This window comes from Ixodes scapularis, unplaced genomic scaffold, assembly GCF_016920785.2.
Source record: "Ixodes scapularis isolate PalLabHiFi unplaced genomic scaffold, ASM1692078v2 PGA_scaffold9__187_contigs__length_104089568, whole genome shotgun sequence".
Classification (NCBI taxonomy): domain Eukaryota; kingdom Metazoa; phylum Arthropoda; class Arachnida; order Ixodida; family Ixodidae; genus Ixodes; species Ixodes scapularis.
The window spans coordinates 89,565,673-89,586,221 of NW_024609884.1; the positions used below are offsets into that span (position 1 = coordinate 89,565,673).

Consider the following 20,549-nt stretch of genomic DNA (forward strand, 5'->3'; position numbering starts at 1 on the left):
ATTGTTTCTACACAAAGAAATCGTTCCGCTTCTTGCGCTTACGTTTGCATGTGCTATAAAAGATATACGGGTAGCGTCCGTAGTGTGAATGAACTCAGTAGTACTCAACACGACAAGGCGCATTAAGTACTCAGTCACTTTGTGTTTTTTTCTTCTTTTTTTTTTTTGTGGGCGCAAATCTTCGGAAACTAAAAACTTCCGTAAACACGCCATTTTTTTTTTTTTTTTTGAAGGAGGGGGGGGGGGGGAGTTTAAGGTTGAAGTTCCGTGTGGTTTTTATGTGCAACGAACTAGGCATAAGGCACAAGAAATGGCGCAACGTTATCGGTCAAATATTTTGTAATCGGGCTCATCTTTACTTCGTTATATTGTTGAAGTCTACGTTAAATAAATGCACTATAATACTCAGCTATTTTAATTTCCCATGATATACCTTAATACATTTTCACGTTTTATTTTTCACGAATCAAGAGACATATATGCCGAATTTTTGTCAGTTACAGTATGTGTTGAATTGCACTTTGCGGACACCTCTGAAAACATATTAAGGCAATTAGTGTCATTTACTGATAGTAGATAACTCATTCAATTCTAAAGGATATGTAGAAAACCTTTGAGAAAACACTTTTCTAGATATATTCTAAAAGCGCATACCTGGATGAGGCGCTTCAGTGCGGCCAAGACTGAATTCCAGCGGGTTCCGGTTGCTGGGACCAGGTCCTTACTGCAAATTTCCTTGAGACGCCCTGTCCACAGGGGAGACCTCCTGAAGAGGTTGACTACCCTGTTGACTATGTCGAGAAGCTCCTTGGAGGCTTGGTCTTTCCTGAGGGCGCCATTTACTGCCAGCTGCAGAGTATGTGCAGCGCATCTGATGCGGTGGCACGGGCTGAGTGCTCTAGAAAGATCAAGCTCCGCGGCAGAGCAGTCTTCAGGGCTGGCTTCATCTTCTTCGCAATCAGGATCAGTTGCCGCAGCGCTGCCGCACCACTTGTCCTCCATGATCATAGACATGTTGAATGCTTTGCTCATGTTGGATGCGTTGTCACAAACAACGCACCCGATCTGGTGCAGCTTAATGCCGCGTTCCAAAAGCTCGTGTTCGAATGCCTCCCTGATATGATCACCGGTGTGATTACCGGGGAAATGTTTAAATGCAAGGGTATAGGTGTTCAATTTCCAATTTGAAACGAACTGAACTTTTATACCAATTATCGAGTCCCTTGACCTGCTAGACCATAAGTCCACAATAAAATGCAGCGAGCGGCTTGAGCACTGAGCCAGATCCGCTGCCAGCGATGGCATGGCGCACTTTTTTGCGAGGTCTTCAAGAATTCTTCCCATTGTCCGGGGAGACATCACATTCACCTCCGGTTTCAAAAATTCCATGAGGCGCTTGAAACCAAGACCCTTTGTAAATGAGAGAGGAAGGCCGTCGACGGCGATCATCTCGGCGAGATATCTATTAAACGCCTTCTGATAACTGTCCGATGGTGCCAGCTTCTTTTTCTCTTGTTGATGTTGCTTGAAGACAGCAACGGCACTGTCCAGAGTCCTCTGCTTCTTGGTCTGAGCATCAGCGTACGCTTCTTTGTGTTGAATCTATAAAAAAAAAAACATTTCTTTTAATTTGTTTTTTTTTTGTTTCTTTGTTGTTGTCTTTAGCGGTGAGCTTGAGTCACTTCTAAGTTATAACTGCAGAATTGAAAGTAAAAAAGGCGACAAAAGAATATGTTACCAAACGAGAAGAAAAAAAAAGTTATTTATAGGGGTATGCGAATAGTGGAATTTTAGCTGGAATATAAATGGAACTGAGTGGTGCCTAAAAGAAATATCGGATGCTATTTTTTTTTCTGTCATGCTAGAAAAACAAAAATGCGCAGAAAAAAGAAAAAAAAAGATATATATATATATATATATATGTGTGTGTGTGTGTGTGTGTAAGTCATCTCCTGACGAAGCCGAGTCTCTCAGCGAAACTGTCGATTAAACTTCCGCTGTTTGTTGTTTCTCACCGTGAGTTTTTCACTTAGGTATATATATATATATATATATATATATATATATATATATATATATATATATATATATATATATATATATATATATATATATATATATATATATATATATATATATATATATATAAAGTGTGTCTGGCAGTTGTGTCGCCGCTGCGGTGCCCGCAGAACCGAGAGCAGCGAGCACGAATAAAATCGATGTTAATTATCATATACGCTGACGCCAGATATCACAGCCAGCTGAAGAATGTGTTTATTGATTTACGTATGAACGCCCAATGTGCTATATAGAGGACCCAGTGATGCTGAGCCATCTAGTCAATGACGAAAGTCTATCTAATTATCGCTCTGCAGCCGATGAAATTGCAGTCTTAAAAGAATTTTTCAAGTTCTTTCTTTTTAGCTTTCCTCCTCAACTCAAAAGCGAAATAAGAAATCACGTCGTCGTCACGTGCTTGAGCACCGGCGCGATGACTCCAAGCTTACACCGTGCTTTTAAGCACAGTATAGAGCTTGTCATTCGCAGGAGATGATAAGTACCGTCACGGCACTTCATTGGCCACGAACGCGAATCCAATTGTTCGCCGACGGAGTAACTGTTGACGAGCACGCTTGATTGTTGACGACACGAGCACGGCGTTCGAGTGACGCGGCGCTCGTATCCGATGTTCGAGCTGAACCGACTGACGTGCTTTGAGTACTGTGGATGTATCACAACGAAAACGCGGATAGCTTTCGAAGGAAACAAGGTACGAAATTGTCCGATCTATTTTCGAATTTTTGTACCGAAAAGCAGACTTGTGACTTTCTACTCTCTTTTAGATTAGTAAAATACTAATCTAAAATCATTTACCCAGCCAAAAAATTTAATTCACGGTTCCTTTCACCTATAGGAAGGCCGAAGAACGAATCATGAAGCAGGACGCGTGAACATAAAGCTGTGCGTGGAGTTTCTTAAGCTTTCAATGACTATATATTTTCGGCACCTGGCTGGACGCCTCGGGAAGCGAGATTAGTGGACAAAGTGGGTTAAAACTTCAATGATAACTGCTACTCATGTTTACAATTGTTTGTCATATGTTGCTTGAAATAGGTTTGCAATTCACACTGCTAGCGGATTGCTCAGTGTCACAAGTGATTTATGTTCGATTAAAGGGAAACAGACGAACGTCTATTCCCCCCCCCCCCTCCCCCCCCGAATGTCATGCGCCCGATGTTACGCTTTGTGTTTTTTCCTTTCTTTGTTTTCCTGCAAGTAGGTATCTGTGATGATGTGAATTTTCGAGTAAGTTCCCCTTCTTCAAGGATTATTTTCGTTGTCATCGTCGTACTTTATATGACGTATTCTCCTGACGAAGTCGAGTCTCTCAGCGAAACTGTCGATTAAACTTCCGCTGTCTGTTGTTTCTCACCGTGAGTTTTTCACTTAGATATATATATATATATATATATATATATATATATATATATATATATATATATATATATATATATTATATATTAAACTTCCGCTGTTTGTTGTTTCTCACCGTGAGTTTTTCACTTAGATATATATATATATATATATATATATATATATATATATATATATATATATATATATATTTCTCACAATTGTAAGATTAACCCCAAAATATTGGACAAGGTCTAACTGGAGCACTGTACCCCTTACGTCGCCTCTAATCTCATACCGTGGCGAGTCAGACATGATAGTTCAAACTTTGGCAAAGGAGTATGCTTTATGAGAAGAATAGCTGAAGTTCCTTTGGGACAGCGATACGTGTGTAAAATGAGGTAAACAGTGATGAATCCCCTGGGGAGAACTTTAGCATGAATGTAGTTGTCGTGCGGAATTTGCGCGCGTCGGATTAAGCATTGAGTGTGTGCTTGCATGGACCTGCTGTATGCAAATATTAACCGGGTGGTGAGATAAATAATATGCCAATATTAGGTAAGCCATATTGAAAGATCTAATGGTTATTCTTGGTTACATATATCAAACTTGTTTTCAGACCGCAGCAATTTCTTTTTTCTGTATTTTTTGTTACCGGCCGTTAAAAAGACATCGTACAGTGTGTGAATATCGCGATTTGGCATTTTAGCGTCGCCGTAGCTCTGCAACCACTAAAAAAAGAAGAAAAAAAAGTAACCACACCGCATAAAGCAGCTAAATACTCTATCTTGTCGTTGTGTGCGCCATTTGTGACATAGATTTGAAAGAGTAGGTAAAACCGTTTCCTGCGTGTGGTTCACGCAAAACTTGAAGAAGCTCATAACGACTACAATCTTACTCCCTTCTTTACCAAGAATGTCCTTTCTGACGTAATATTTCAAACAAATATTGCATTAAAAAGAAAATCATCTCGACTTTGAATGTGGTACTAGTGAGTACTCAGTTGCATCAAGCACAGGGGACATTTTAATCTGAAAAATGATCGCCAGAAAGAAAAGGTAGTTTTCGGCAAGAGTGATTGCGTAAAGCGCGCACAGGAAACAGGTATTTGGATACTCATTTGAGTCGATGTAGCAAATAACATAAATAACTAATTTGAACAATATGATATCAAATTAACAGCTATCTCCCATTTTGTTCTTATTATGGGGATTGATTGCAACACTGCGGTGAAGCTCTTAGGTCGGATCCCGAGGTTCAGAAAAGGCGCAGTAAGAGGTGTATTAGGTGTTCGTTAGAAAGAATGGAACAAAAAAAAAAAAAAAAAGGGGAAGGGTGCAAATACATTGATTACCCGTTCTAACAATAAAGTGAAAAATACATATAAAAAGATAAACTGAAGAACAAACCTTTCAAGAAAGTAAAACATTAACATCATCGTTCATCGTAAAAAATTCGAACCAATCAATATTTAAATTGAACCTTCTACTTGCACAACTACAATACTACAACATAACATTCACATATAGATACGCACCAAAATGTGCTTCAAATGGCACATGGGGCTTAGGTGGTAGTTTTCTTTCGGCATCGCTATTTAAAGCAACTTTGCACTGGGATTCTTAAAAATTAAAAATAGCGCAAACAACACAAAGGACCAGAGAAAATGTACGCGGACAAAGCTCTGACTTTCAGCTCTGTCGGTGTACGTCTTCTGTGATGGTCCGTCTTGCTTACACTGATTTTAGTTTTTAAAGATACATATCTAACTCTCCCGAGTTTCTATTATTCTTCACTTAAACTGGGATGCAAGCAAGTTCAATGTATATATATAACGGTTTAACTAATAGTGATTAAATGTGACGCCATTTATCTCAGCGACTTCGGCAGCAAGGAAAGAAGAGTGATCGCAATGGGCCGGGTTGTACACGCATGTTCTCACTCAATCCTTAATGCATGTGCCGCACGAAAACGACACATGTGCTAAACTGCTGCATGAAGGGTTCATTCCATTTATCACGCTTATCGTTGTCTCATAATACTTGACCGATTAATCGAATGCGCCGAGAAAGTGAAGGAGATGAGGCGACGAGAGGGCGCGGGGACGTAGAACGCCGAGCTCTAATTCAAATAATAAGAAGGTAGACCTAAAGCTAGCTGCCTTAAGCCGGGGGCACGCTGCTTATACATCATTCATAAGACTGTGCATACAGATTCGAACGCGAGTCACCATGAGACCCATGCTTCGATGGCTGCGTGCGAATGAGTTCAAGGATAAATTTTGGCGCGCGGCATTCGAACCCCGGATATTGCGGTGACTTGTGTTGGCGTCTTTAAGTCTTTGGTCTTAAGTCTTTACAGCGTCTTTAAGTCTTTGGTGGGATGTATAAGCAGCGGGACCCAGGTTTTAGTCTCCGCTGCACTCTTCGAAAGCGTTGGAATCCGAGAGCCAAACGCCGGACGCCCACGCTTGTCAATTTAAAGCGATCAACTAGTGCCGTGGAGAAAAAGGCTGCGAGCTTTAAGTCTACTTACTTGTTAGAACTTAGAACCAGAGCTCGGCATTCTGACGTCCCCGCGTGCTCTCGTCCCCTCCTCTCCCTCCGTTTCTCGGCGCATAAAGAAATACTCCCTTGTCGAGCTAGGAATATTAAGTCTGGCTCGCGCCACGGTCTGATACGACGTAGGGGGAATAAAATTAAACAAATCTGACCGAATATCTATATTAATACATTTCTCATAATATAGGCAACTGAAAGAGACTGAAGGAAAAAAATGATTTTAAAGGAAATCTACCTTAAATACCCCAAAATTTGAAGATTTTCACGAGTCTGGAGCGAAATGTCAATCAATGTATAGATTCGAAGATTTTCAAGGAAAGCATTTGACACAAAACAAGAAAAATTATTTTTAATTTATTTTAAAAGTTTTAAAGTTTATTATTTTCACTAATTTGTGCTTTATAGATTTTAATGCATATTACGAATACGAGTAATACATCATCAGATATCTTATGTTACGCATGCAGTGATAATTGTTTCTTGCCATAATTCTTAACGGGCAGCAAGTTAGCGATTTTGAAAAAAAAAAAGATCATAAAAGCTAAAAACAATGTGTCTCCCTCTAAACATGGTGCGTAATAGTATCTCAAACAATATGAGCAGCTTGAGTAAAATCAACTGCCTGTAAAAAAAAAAAAAAAAAAAAAAAAAAAAAAAAAAAGATTTTTGAACCGATTTTATCGACCGATGTCACCCACCAGACAGTTTGACTACGCCACCGCTGCTACAATGCATTGAGGGAACTTTAGTATTTTTGCGCGTGCGACAACCTCGCTCGAACTCGGCGAGTGTAGAGCACAAGACAGCAAGAACCCAATGGCTTTTTTTTTTTTTTTGACAAGGAGTCAAAGTTGCCTTCCATACGTTTAATCTAGTTCCAATTAAAAAAAAAAAAAAACCTAAAGGGAGAATTGAAGAATACAAAAAGCATTTGAACCTAACTGCCAAGGAAATCATACTTAACTCGGAACACTAGTCTTTGATCATAAGTTCAAGAGACAAGAGTGGCTAAAAACCTCAATCACTAAGGGGAATCCGTTCTTTTGAGCAAATGGGATGTGACCCTTTCCGCCAGAAAAACTGCACAGTCACTGAATTTCAATATTGTTACCCTGTCTCAATGACTAAATGTGTAAACGGATTTTATAAATTATTGATGATCGGAGCGCATCGCAGAACATAATTTCGGCAGGAATTTATATATAATGAGAAGCAAATATTACGATGTTGTCGAGTTAGAGCCGTATACAAAGGATCTCTGTGGAAGTAAGAGGATCTGATCGGAATACGGATTTGAACTTTCGGACTGCAACTCTCTTTAAATAATGCGTCGAGTTTTTTTTTTTTTTTTTTTTTTTTGACTAAGCAATTTTAAAGATTTACTTAAAAATAAAACAAAATAATTTACAGCGTCTTTAAGTGGATTTAGATTAAAACACACACTCCACAATCCAGTGATTACACACAATCTAGCATACTTCTGTGGTGCAACGCATCAGGAGATTATCCCGAGAAAAGCGTGAAAGTAAAAATTAAAAAGTTGTACTCACATTCAGATGCCTCTTGAAATTTCCCGTCTGCTTCTTGACGCCGGACTTTTCCTCACTACAGTAACGGCAACGAAGAACAGTCTTGGTGCGATCTAATAAACCACTGCCTACATAGTCGAAATGGTCCTTCAAATCGTCAGGAACCGTAAAGCCAGGAATCTTAATAAGGTCCACTTGTACTTTTGGAGCGTCTCCCATGTCGGCTACTCGGCTGAACATACTCTGAACGTCGACCAAGTTGGCACTTATATAAGGTGGAAAGTCTTTCTCTCTTCCACCCGTCGTCTCAGAGTATACCCCACACTTCGAACCGTTTTCAATCGTACAAGTCCCATCTTAAAAAAAAAAAAGACAAAAAAAAAAAAAAAAAACTGACGAAAGCGGCGTACCAATGTTGTGGATGCGAGCACTTTTACCTGCAGATGAGATTTCAGACTGCACGCGAGCACGCGCATTGTGTTCCGCGTACGTAGCCGTGCTTCATGGAGAAACGCAATTAGTCTACGACGGTACCGCCGGTGACGAAAATGACTGCCACATGGCTGATGGTGTCAACAAACAACAACAACAAAATAAACTACTGGGTGGCGGCACGCGCTTCGAACCGTTCTTGGTCGCACGTGTACATCTTGAGAGAGAAAAAAAAACAACCCTTTAGACAACGATTTTGACGAAAGCAGCGTACCAATGTTGTGGATGCGAGCACTTTTACCTGCAGATGAGATTTCAGACTGCACGCGAGCACGCGCATTGTGTTCCGCGTACGTAGCCGTGCTTCATGGAGAAACGCAATTAGTCTACGACGGTACCGCCGGTGACGAAAATGACTGCCACATGGCTGATGGTGTCAACAAACAACAACAACAAAATAAACTACTGGGTGGCGGCACGCGCTTCGAACCGTTCTTGGTCGCACGTGTACATCTTGAGAGAGAAAAAAAAACAACCCTTTAGACAACGATTTTGACGAAAGCGGCGTACCAATGTTGTGGATGCGAGCACTTTTACCTGCAGATGAGATTTCAGACTGCACGCGAGCACGCGCATTGTGTTCCGCGTACGTAGCCGTGCTTCATGGAGAAACGCAATTAGTCTACGACGGTACCGCCGGTGACGAAAATGACTGCCACATGGCTGATGGTGTCAACAAACAACAACAACAAAATAAACTACTGGGTGGCGGCACGCGCTTCGAACCGTTCTTGGTCGCACGTGTACATCTTGAGAGAGAAAAAAAAACAACCCTTTAGACAACGATTTTGACGAAAGCAGCGTACCAATGTTGTGGATGCGAGCACTTTTACCTGCAGATGAGATTTCAGACTGCACGCGAGCACGCGCATTGTGTTCCGCGTACGTAGCCGTGCTTCATGGAGAAACGCAATTAGTCTACGACGGTACCGCCGGTGACGAAAATGACTGCCACATGGCTGATGGTGTCAACAAACAACAACAACAAAATAAACTACTGGGTGGCGGCACGCGCTTCGAACCGTTCTTGGTCGCACGTGTACATCTTGAGAGAGAAAAAAAAACAACCCTTTAGACAACGATTTTGACGAAAGCGGCGTACCAATGTTGTGGATGCGAGCACTTTTACCTGCAGATGAGATTTCAGACTGCACGCGAGCACGCGCATTGTGTTCCGCGTACGTAGCCGTGCTTCATGGAGAAACGCAATTAGTCTACGACGGTACCGCCGGTGACGAAAATGACTGCCACATGGCTGATGGTGTCAACAAACAACAACAACAAAATAAACTACTGGGTGGCGGCACGCGCTTCGAACCGTTCTTGGTCGCACGTGTACATCTTGAGAGAGAAAAAAAAACAACCCTTTAGACAACGATTTTGACGAAAGCAGCGTACCAATGTTGTGGATGCGAGCACTTTTACCTGCAGATGAGATTTCAGACTGCACGCGAGCACGCGCATTGTGTTCCGCGTACGTAGCCGTGCTTCATGGAGAAACGCAATTAGTCTACGACGGTACCGCCGGTGACGAAAATGACTGCCACATGGCTGATGGTGTCAACAAACAACAACAACAAAATAAACTACTGGGTGGCGGCACGCGCTTCGAACCGTTCTTGGTCGCACGTGTACATCTTGAGAGAGAAAAAAAAACAACCCTTTAGACAACGATTTTGACGAAAGCGGCGTACCAATGTTGTGGATGCGAGCACTTTTACCTGCAGATGAGATTTCAGACTGCACGCGAGCACGCGCATTGTGTTCCGCGTACGTAGCCGTGCTTCATGGAGAAACGCAATTAGTCTACGACGGTACCGCCGGTGACGAAAATGACTGCCACATGGCTGATGGTGTCAACAAACAACAACAACAAAATAAACTACTGGGTGGCGGCACGCGCTTCGAACCGTTCTTGGTCGCACGTGTACATCTTGAGAGAGAAAAAAAAACAACCCTTTAGACAACGATTTTGACGAAAGCAGCGTACCAATGTTGTGGATGCGAGCACTTTTACCTGCAGATGAGATTTCAGACTGCACGCGAGCACGCGCATTGTGTTCCGCGTACGTAGCCGTGCTTCATGGAGAAACGCAATTAGTCTACGACGGTACCGCCGGTGACGAAAATGACTGCCACATGGCTGATGGTGTCAACAAACAACAACAACAAAATAAACTACTGGGTGGCGGCACGCGCTTCGAACCGTTCTTGGTCGCACGTGTACATCTTGAGAGAGAAAAAAAAACAACCCTTTAGACAACGATTTTGACGAAAGCGGCGTACCAATGTTGTGGATGCGAGCACTTTTACCTGCAGATGAGATTTCAGACTGCACGCGAGCACGCGCATTGTGTTCCGCGTACGTAGCCGTGCTTCATGGAGAAACGCAATTAGTCTACGACGGTACCGCCGGTGACGAAAATGACTGCCACATGGCTGATGGTGTCAACAAACAACAACAACAAAATAAACTACTGGGTGGCGGCACGCGCTTCGAACCGTTCTTGGTCGCACGTGTACATCTTGAGAGAGAAAAAAAAACAACCCTTTAGACAACGATTTTGACGAAAGCAGCGTACCAATGTTGTGGATGCGAGCACTTTTACCTGCAGATGAGATTTCAGACTGCACGCGAGCACGCGCATTGTGTTCCGCGTACGTAGCCGTGCTTCATGGAGAAACGCAATTAGTCTACGACGGTACCGCCGGTGACGAAAATGACTGCCACATGGCTGATGGTGTCAACAAACAACAACAACAAAATAAACTACTGGGTGGCGGCACGCGCTTCGAACCGTTCTTGGTCGCACGTGTACATCTTGAGAGAGAAAAAAAAACAACCCTTTAGACAACGATTTTGACGAAAGCAGCGTACCAATGTTGTGGATGCGAGCACTTTTACCTGCAGATGAGATTTCAGACTGCACGCGAGCACGCGCATTGTGTTCCGCGTACGTAGCCGTGCTTCATGGAGAAACGCAATTAGTCTACGACGGTACCGCCGGTGACGAAAATGACTGCCACATGGCTGATGGTGTCAACAAACAACAACAACAAAATAAACTACTGGGTGGCGGCACGCGCTTCGAACCGTTCTTGGTCGCACGTGTACATCTTGAGAGAGAAAAAAAAAAAAAAACCCTTTAGACAACGATTTTGACGAAAGCGGCGTACCAATGTTGTGGATGCGAGCACTTTTACCTGCAGATGAGATTTCAGACTGCACGCGAGCACGCGCATTGTGTTCCGCGTACGTAGCCGTGCTTCATGGAGAAACGCAATTAGTCTACGACGGTACCGCCGGTGACGAAAATGACTGCCACATGGCTGATGGTGTCAACAAACAACAACAACAAAATAAACTACTGGGTGGCGGCACGCGCTTCGAACCGTTCTTGGTCGCACGTGTACATCTTGAGAGAGAAAAAAAAACAACCCTTTAGAAAACGATTTTGACGAAAGCAGCGTACCAATGTTGTGGATGCGAGCACTTTTACCTGCAGATGAGATTTCAGACTGCACGCGAGCACGCGCATTGTGTTCCGCGTACGTAGCCGTGCTTCATGGAGAAACGCAATTAGTCTACGACGGTACCGCCGGTGACGAAAATGACTGCCACATGGCTGATGGTGTCAACAAACAACAACAACGAAATAAACTACTGGGTGGCGGCACGCGCTTCGAACCGTTCTTGGTCGCACGTGTACATCTTGAGAGAGAAAAAAAAACAACCCTTTAGACAACGATTTTGACGAAAGCGGCGTACCAATGTTGTGGATGCGAGCACTTTTACCTGCAGATGAGATTTCAGACTGCACGCGAGCACGCGCATTGTGTTCCGCGTACGTAGCCGTGCTTCATGGAGAAACGCAATTAGTCTACGACGGTACCGCCGGTGACGAAAATGACTGCCACATGGCTGATGGTGTCAACAAACAACAACAACGAAATAAACTACTGGGTGGCGGCACGCGCTTCGAACCGTTCTTGGTCGCACGTGTACATCTTGAGAGAGAAAAAAAAACAACCCTTTAGACAACGATTTTGACGAAAGCGGCGTACCAATGTTGTGGATGCGAGCACTTTTACCTGCAGATGAGATTTCAGACTGCACGCGAGCACGCGCATTGTGTTCCGCGTACGTAGCCGTGCTTCATGGAGAAACGCAATTAGTCTACGACGGTACCGCCGGTGACGAAAATGACCGGCACACCGCTGGCTGGTATTGTAGAAGCCTTCAACGAACGACTGCACATTTTTCACACCCATTTCTTTTTAAAAGAACAAGGCTGACGAACTATGCAGTACGCAATATGCAATAAGTCACGGCCTAGTAATTTTAGCGTGATTTTAACGCCAACAAAACACGCTACTTGCACTTTACAGTAGAGGAATATATCTTGTTTTTTAGCTATCAGATTGAAAGTACTGTAGATTACTAAAAAACGACTGAACATTGGGTATCTAGCATGTTGAAAGCTTAGTTAAAACATATCCAGTCAAACTTGTTGTGATATAATTTGGTGTTTTCTGTATCCATGCTTATAGTAACATTCAGCCACACTTGTGCGTAGTTCAACTTCTCTACTCAAGTTACTCTAGTTTAATTATTTTTCTTAGTTGTTTAGTAACTTTCAATTACATTTTTTATTCGGTAATTAGTAGTTTACTTTAATTACTTTTTCCGAGTAACTTTTACTCAAATAAAATATTATTTCCAAATTCTAATGGTTGTTTTGCACATCAACAAACATTCCTGCACAAAAGAGATAAGATGGAAGATCAGTTGCTATTTGTAAAGAGAGGGAAGCATGTGGCGTAGGAAAGAGGAGGGGGGGGGGAAGTGATTTGGAGAGTCCGAAACCCCCAAAAATTTTAAGAAGCCCCCACTGCAAAAACACTGCTACGAGGCGCGGGGAGCGAACAGACACGGCGAAAGAGAGGCCGAGTAAAGGCTCATTCAGACAGACCCGTTTTCTTACGTTACGTTACGAAATGTCACCGGGAAATATGTGCTTCGTATTAAGCGTGGCTACCAATTCAAGGAGATAGCCTGGCACGCGACATTCGAGACACGAACGTTTCGGTGACCTAGACGTAACGTAAAAAAACGGTGCTGTGTGAAAAGTTGAAGCGAGCTCAACTCCTCACGTTACGTTACGACGAGTCACGGTAACTCACCGTCCTAGCTCGTTATCACCGAAACATTCGTGTCTCGAATGTCGCGTGCCAAGCTATCTCCTTGAATTGGTAGCCACGCTTAATACGAAGCACAGATTTCCCGGTGACTTTTCGTAACGTATAGAAAACTGGGCAGTGTGAACGAGCCTCAACTGCGGCATTAGCGCCGAAGACTGGCGTTTCTTTGTGTCTCAAAGCTCAAGGAGACTTACTTAACCCATTTGGAGAAAGGGCTGGTCCCCACTTCTCCCCAACGTAGAAACTCTCGCCCACTACAGGAGGTGCACACACTGCATCCTCGCTCAAAGGAGGCAACAAAATGCAGCACCCGCTCTGAAGCTCATCTGGTGCTCCCGTTGTTCGTGCTGTACTCGAAGAATCGCGTGCTAAAAGGCAACGCAGAGGTGGCCTTTTTGCGTTGCCTTTCCTTCCAAAACTCAGAATATCCAGATCTTCAAAAATTCGAAGATTGTTCAAGAAACCTTAGTAATTCCCCCTAGCTTTTATATAAAAAACAATAAACACGCAGTGTTGGGAAGTATTCTAAGTCCATGGTGCTACTTTTGAGAAAACGTGAACTTTACATGAAGCACATTGTCGAAGTATGTAGTAAAAAATACTTCACTGAAGTATTTTTTCTGGCACTTTCCAAAAAAAGTAAAAGTCCCGATTTCAATGTACGTACCCCGAATTTGAAAACGAAAAATTGCCTATTGTCGTGTGAAAACGCGCTCTTTCGAGACGTCATCTCGTCATTCCTTTGAGTGAAGTAATGGCAGCTATAAGACCGACACAAATAAATGCCTTATAAGTTGATTGCGTCGAATAGCTCGTCAGCGAGAGTAAAGCTACTACTCTGTTGCGATTTGACTTTATACAATATTCGCTGCCATTTTCATAAAAAAGTGATGCATCTTCAATTACCCCTGGACCAATGCATACCAGTTAAAAAAAAACAAAAACACTCTATATGTACTGAAAGGGCACCATGAAATATTGTGTTAAAAGTAATTGTACTTTAACTTGAAAGATATTACGTCAGGTACATTGCACCCGATGTACTTAATACTTTATTTGAAGTACATAACCGCTCATTTACTTTGTACTGTACATCACGCACCTTTAGGCGTAATTTACGCAACACTGCAAAGAAGCAAACACTGTCTAAAAATCAAGCTCAGACAGTGCTAAACCTCAAAGTAGAAATGACACATTCGCAGTACATCAGTGACCAAACAAACAAAAAAGTACAAAACAATTAGACGCGGTGAAGCAGAACGAGCTATTAAAGCATTTTCGTAAAAAAACAAGCCGATTGATATTGTGCTAGCACAGTTTCGTTAACGGATTAAAACCGATGTACTTTCCTGTTACCATAGAAAAACATATAAATGTAACTTGAAAAGTATAATCCGCTACTTTTAACGTTAATTAGTAGTTTTCTCAACTACTTTCTTTTTGAGTAATTTCTACCCTACTCAAGTTATGTTTGAGGTATATACTCATTACCTTCACTTAATTACTTTTTTAATAACTTGTAAATGTCTGCATTCAGCGGACCTTTTGCGGTATTTCTATCTGTACTCCTTTTCACCCCAAGAACCGTAGTAAACAAAGTCCGGGCTCTCGCAAAGCATTAGTATATAACATCCCCCATTATATAGATAAGTAAGATATATGTAGGTGCATTTTAGATTAGATTTGTGTTATCTGTTGTTATATGTTACCCCTCCTCTAAAAAAAAAATAATAGAGGGATAGTCTATTCTCACCAGAAACGCGAGCAGTCGACGCATCTATACTGGTGCTGCTTTCCCAGAGCCATTTGGAATTCCCACTACTTCTAGCTCTGTCAGCGCAAGTGAAGTGATTAAAAATATCAGGAGAGGACTCTCCTCCACAAGATAATTGCTTGCGGAAGCTACGGGGCTGACGTCATGCTTTCTTTTAATCGTGTTTTCTTCTCATTTATAAAATATTGTGTTAAACATTGCTTATACTTTCACTTGAAACATGACCCACTCTAAATTGGCCACTCCATGTCCGTTGTGACATGTCTTCCAACACAATCAATTGCTCAGACTTCCCTATCTGCAACGATTTCCAAAAATATTACCGTCTTCCATTCCTTCTTGTTTTCTTTAAAATTTATTTTCTATGTTCCCTCTACTGCTACAATTCAACACCGCTGAAAGCGTTTGCCATGCTGAGACTGCGAGCACGTGCTCTAAATTGCCTGACCCTTTTTGATTGAGAAACCATGCTTTTGTTTTAAAACAAACAAACGATAAAAAAAGCTTTTTTGTAAGTCTTGTTATTTAGAGATTGATAAAAAGCGTTCGTTCTTTTTAATACAGTGATGAATTACAGGCGTAATAGAATACTGATGAACGAGAAATGTTTCCATAACACTTCTTGTAACCTCAAATTTCAGTGGGCTCGCTCATAGAGTTGCGCTCGCTCAGACCGAAGTGGCGAAGCGAAAACGAATCTCCATATTGTGTTGTCTCGAGGTCGGCTTATTCTAGCTATATTTAGCGGATCACAAGCTCCACCCATCTGCCGAAGTTTCTCAGCATATGGCTCGGATACATGGAGCTCTATGCCGCCAGTTAGCGAGAACGGGCAAATATGGGTCCCAGTTTCCCAAGACCACTTTAGAAAAAATAACGTTTGAAAAAGATAACGGTTAGTTACCTTGGTTCGGACCTCTAGCGCTGCATTTTGGCGGAGAATGAGCGTTCAACAAAACATTAAAAAAAAAGATTGAGAGGGGGGGGGGGGGGGGGGGGGGGAGGGTGTGTGATTTGCTGTATATATATATATATATATATATATATATATATATACACACAGATTAACATACTCCTTCATTCACAAAATTCGTTTCGTGATACTAAACAAGCCTGCGGATAGTCCGCACCGTGTAAAATTTCAACGCGTATAGTTCGCAGTCTGCATTCCAGAAACGACGTTCGATGGGCGGAAACAAGACGACGGACAAGAGTTTCGGGTCTCCAATTTCGAGTCCGCAGCGCTTGCAACCATGCTGGCTGCAGCACACGCTCCCTGCTTGTCCCGGAGCGGTTTTCCCCGTGGGATGGGGGGCCGGGGACCACAGGAAGTCGTCGTCCCGAATCTGGTTGACCTTGGGAAAGCGGGTTTCGCGCTTAATGCAAATAAAAAGGGGAAAAAAAAAAAAACTTTCGGGGGTCGATTTTTTTGTATACATTTTTTTTTTTTTTTTAAGTAGTGCTGTGGTGCTTGCGTGGCGTGGATGCCTCTTGCTCATTGTTAAAAACTAAAAATAAAGACTGGGAACAAACCAAAACAAACATTACAGCCTCAGGCGCCGGCCCGCTGGGCTGGCTCCTCGGCTCGTACCGCGGAGGCCCCTCGATGAGGGGATGCGAGACCGTGATTGTGAGCGGCAGGGTGGCCGTGATGTGAGTGGCTGGCCGTGAGTGTGAGCTCCTCATGAATGTGAGTAGCCGTGATGAGGTCGTGAGTGGGGCCTCCTCTTCATGAGTGTGAGTAGCCGTGAAGGGGGCGACTCCGAGGGGCCGTGATGTGAGTGGCTGGTCGTGAGTGTGAACTCCTCATGAATGTGAGTTGCCGTGATGGGGACATGAGTGGGACCTCCTCTTCATGAGCGTGAGTAGCCGTGAGGGGGCGACTCCGAGGGGCGGGGGGTGTGAGTGGCTGGCCGTGAGTGTGAGCTCCTCATGAGTGTGAGTAGCTGTGATGGGGTCATGAGTGGGACCTCCTCTTCATGATTGTGAGTAGCCATGATGGGGGCGACTCTGAGGGGCCGTGATGTGACTGTGAGTGGCTGGCTGTGAGTGGGACCTCCTCGTGACTGTGAGTAACCATGATGGGGGCGAATTTGAGGGGGCGTGAGTGATGTGATTGGCCATGAGTGTTTGGCACGGTTGAACTCTGTGATGTGAAGGGCTGTGAGTTTTGAATGGCGGTGTACTTTGTAATGTGATTGTGAATGACTTTGATGGGCTTCCAATTTTGGTGATGTGATGGTGAGTGAGTGGGTCCTGAAATGCCGACCTATGGTCATAAAGAGTGATAACATACGTCGTTTTTATTTAAAGGGTAACTCCGGCCAAAACTCAAAATGAAATAAATTACTAGTATCGCTGTAGTGACACAAAATACGACCCCAGCCAAAATATTACGTCCGTGAGACGCCGCATTCTCAACCAATGCCGATAATAAAAATGCGACCCGCCGTGAGCCGCTGCTCCTTAGCGGGCGGCCAGCGGGTTGCCGATCGCTAAAGCAACATTGGGCCGTGACGTCAGTATTGTTATCTTTTTTTTCCTCCGGTCCGGGCGCTGCGCGGAGTGCGCTTCTTTGAGCCGCTACCACAATACTTCGGCTTGTGATTGGCGTGTTTAGCCGTTGCATTTATCTGTAGCCTGTGTAGCCTCGGTATAGCCTTTTGTTTATTTGCTTGTGAGGACTACAAGACTCTTTTTAGCGAGCAACTCGGTGCGCCGAAGACTGCCCAGCTGTTTCTCGAAAGATGCGAGTGCAACTTGTAGCGCTGTGGGCTGCTCAAACAACCCGCCGCGCAACACGGAGGTGCCTTTTTACAAGTTTCCGACGCACGGGAAATTAGAGAAGGTGTGGGTGAACGCTGTTAGACGAGTGGACTTTGGACTTTGGCTTTTACGCGCCCGAGGAAAAAAGAACTAAAAAACAGACGTGTACAGCCCAGCACGCGTGTTCGGGCGCCGCGGCCCGCGTTGGAGAGCCTCAAAGCTTCGTGTCTGGGACTGACCCGCAGCGCGAAAGCGAGAGGGCCCCCAGTACTGGCAGCCCGGCGTAGAGCAACGCCTCTCCATCCACGGAGCCCCGATGACAATATAGGCCTAGCGACGAGTACGGAAGGCCGCACACACGGCGACAGCCGTCGAGTACGGCACCGAACGAGTTCACTCGTATTCCAGTCCCTCGCTTTTGGGTATATATAAGCGACGAGTACGGCATAGCGCACGCACGGCGGCGGCCGCCGAGTACGGCACCGTACGAGTTCACGGGTTTTCCAGTCACTAGCTCTTGGGTGTACGCACTAAGTCTTGCTACATATGCTGGATAACTACCCCGTATACAGAATTAAAACAAAATAAGCTCACCTCCTATCTTTAGACGGCTAGCGAAACAGAGGTAGGTGCCGCTCGGCCTGCGTACTCGTTGAACGAGAACGATCCTGACGTCACGTTCCCATAGCGGCTGATTTCCAGTGTTGCCGGGGCCTCGAGTGGCTAGTTTCGATTTTGTTGGCCGCGTCCCAACCAAAACTTTGAGGCGTATACATCTTTAAAACTACGCACAATAGCGAGAAAAAAAAATTACACCTTGCAATTCAGGGACGCCTGACTGCACTAAAAACAGTCATAATCCCAAAATCGAAAGTATGAACCGGAGTTGCCCTTTAAATACATTTGATATTAAAATATTCGCTTACGCAGATGATGTTGCCATTTTTTTGTAGAGATAGAGAGAGCGGCTGAGCGGCTGTTCAGCTCACTAGAGCATTCTTCGCCCAAACAGCCTGTGCCGTAAACTGGGCGAAATGCTTGAGGATCTGACACGGCCACTGGAACGTGACTCCGCGTGTGTTTGAAACTATTCTAAGATATACAGAGCCCGGTGTATACTTGGGAGTGCCTTTGAATAGTTACATTGAAAGCAACAAGCCCTGGCGTAGAGGAGAAGAGTCATAAATCCGCGAAGTGGGGTGGCAAGGACTTTTCTAGCTTCGCACAGGCAACAGTATGTCTTTTATTCTTTGTTGCAATAATTTGGTACCTGTTACAGGTTCTGCACTGCTCTCGTGTGCATTTGCAACACATGCACCGTGTGATGGGCGTGTACATACGAAAGTCTACGTGGGAAAGAACTAGACGAGATAACCTTTTTCGCCATGTGAAGTCGGGTGGACTTAGTTTGTCGCATTTTTTCTTACGACAGCTAGTTTCGCGGTTTTTCTTTTTGCGAGACCAGGCTGACCCTTTCCTGATAACTGTCATCCAAGTACGGTTGTTTAGAGAGCTACCTGAGTTCATTGTTTCGACGCGTGTCACATGTGAAGGTAAAGTAACAGGCTTCCTTGGAGAGATTGTCTGTGCATACCAATTTCTTAGTGTGCGATCTTCAAGAGAGTACTTAAACTCTATCACACGAAAGCGTCTGACGCGAGATATTGTTGAATGTCTGTTTCCCTTCCCACTGTATCGCTGTTTGCTCTTTGACAGTACTGACTGTGATGTGCTTTCCCGCGTGAAAAAAAAAAGAAGCTAGTTTCCGGATCTGTGAAAATCTTTTATTTTAAACTGCATACTAACACGCTGGCAGTAAAGAGATGGTTAGTAAAAAAAGGGCATGTTTGTACCATGGGGCGAGGATTGTTTTTTGTGCAAGAGACCGAAGACCGTGGAGCGCGCGTTCCTGGATTGCTGGGCTGCTATCCTATTCTGGGATGTGCTCAAACGCACTCTCAAAAAAGACCTAACGCTCGCGGATCGCGGAATACGCTTCTTGTCTGTGGAGGGGACGCCTTTCCCATATGACCTCGTATTTTACTGAACCTGCATGCTATTTGGAGATGTAGGATGGCAGTTCGTTATGGGGCGGATCTGGATGCCCGTCCCGTACGGTATTATTTCATTGAAAATGTGAACTTGATAGCAGCTGTGTACCAGAAAATATGCCTGGAACTGGAGTGGTTGCTGGCCTTTTTGAAACTGTCCACGATCTGAGAATTTGAACAATCCTCACCGCCTCTCAAAACCTTGCAAGCGGCGTTTTATCGTCATCTTCACTAACGTCGTCTTTGTTCAATAAATTATTTCACATGCTCAAGGGAAATATATCGTGCATTGTGAATCTTTGTTCACTGTCAAAATATTCTAATAAAGGAAAATAAAGGATCGGTGGCCGAGTGGGCTAGCGCACACCAGCTTGGAGCACATGGAGCGAAAGCTCGCGCTGTAGAACCCAGGGATCCTGCTTTCAATCCCCACCCCTGCTCGTTTCTATCTGGATGAGCATCGTACCGACGTGCGATCGTGTATCCTACTGCGTGGTGCCATAGCTTCCTCTATACTGACAAAGCCTGGCAGATAGTCACGTGACGGGACCGCCGAAAGTGAAAACAAATACTAGGCGGAATACATTCCACTCCGCTCATTTTCATTAGACAGAACGCCTACAGGGCTGAATCCAGCCCTGACGGAGGGGAGGTCCGCGCCGAGTCTATAAACGCCTATAAACGAGGAAAGACTACTGTTCTTTGTTTTAAGGCGCTACCGGCTGTTGGTCAGCGAAGCGCTTTGTCTTTAGACTTTAGT

The 20,549-nt window shown here is 43.9% G+C and overlaps 1 protein-coding gene across 1 annotated transcript; it reads right to left on the bottom strand.

The window, feature by feature from the left end:
- Nucleotides 1-497: 497 nt before the first annotated feature.
- Nucleotides 498-7,723, bottom strand: LOC121833812 (zinc finger BED domain-containing protein 4-like). Its single transcript, XM_042287463.1, has 3 exons — nucleotides 7,526-7,723; nucleotides 655-1,602; nucleotides 498-533 (listed from the first exon to the last, which is right to left on the bottom strand). Exons 1-3 carry the CDS (start codon nucleotides 7,721-7,723, stop codon nucleotides 498-500), a joined length of 1,182 nt encoding a protein of 393 aa, XP_042143397.1.
- Between the last annotated feature and the right edge of the window lie 12,826 nt (nucleotides 7,724-20,549).

Coding starts and splice junctions, on each gene's coding strand:
- LOC121833812 (XM_042287463.1), bottom strand. CDS start 7,723: ATGGGAGACGCTCCAAAAGTACAAGTGGACCTTATTAAGATTCCTGGC. Junction 1,603..7,525: donor ATTTCAAGAGGCATCTGAAT/GTGAGTACAACT, acceptor TTTTTTTTATAG/ATTCAACACAAAGAAGCGTA. Junction 534..654: donor CACTGAAGCGCCTCATCCAG/GTATGCGCTTTT, acceptor ATATGTTTTCAG/AGGTGTCCGCAAAGTGCAAT.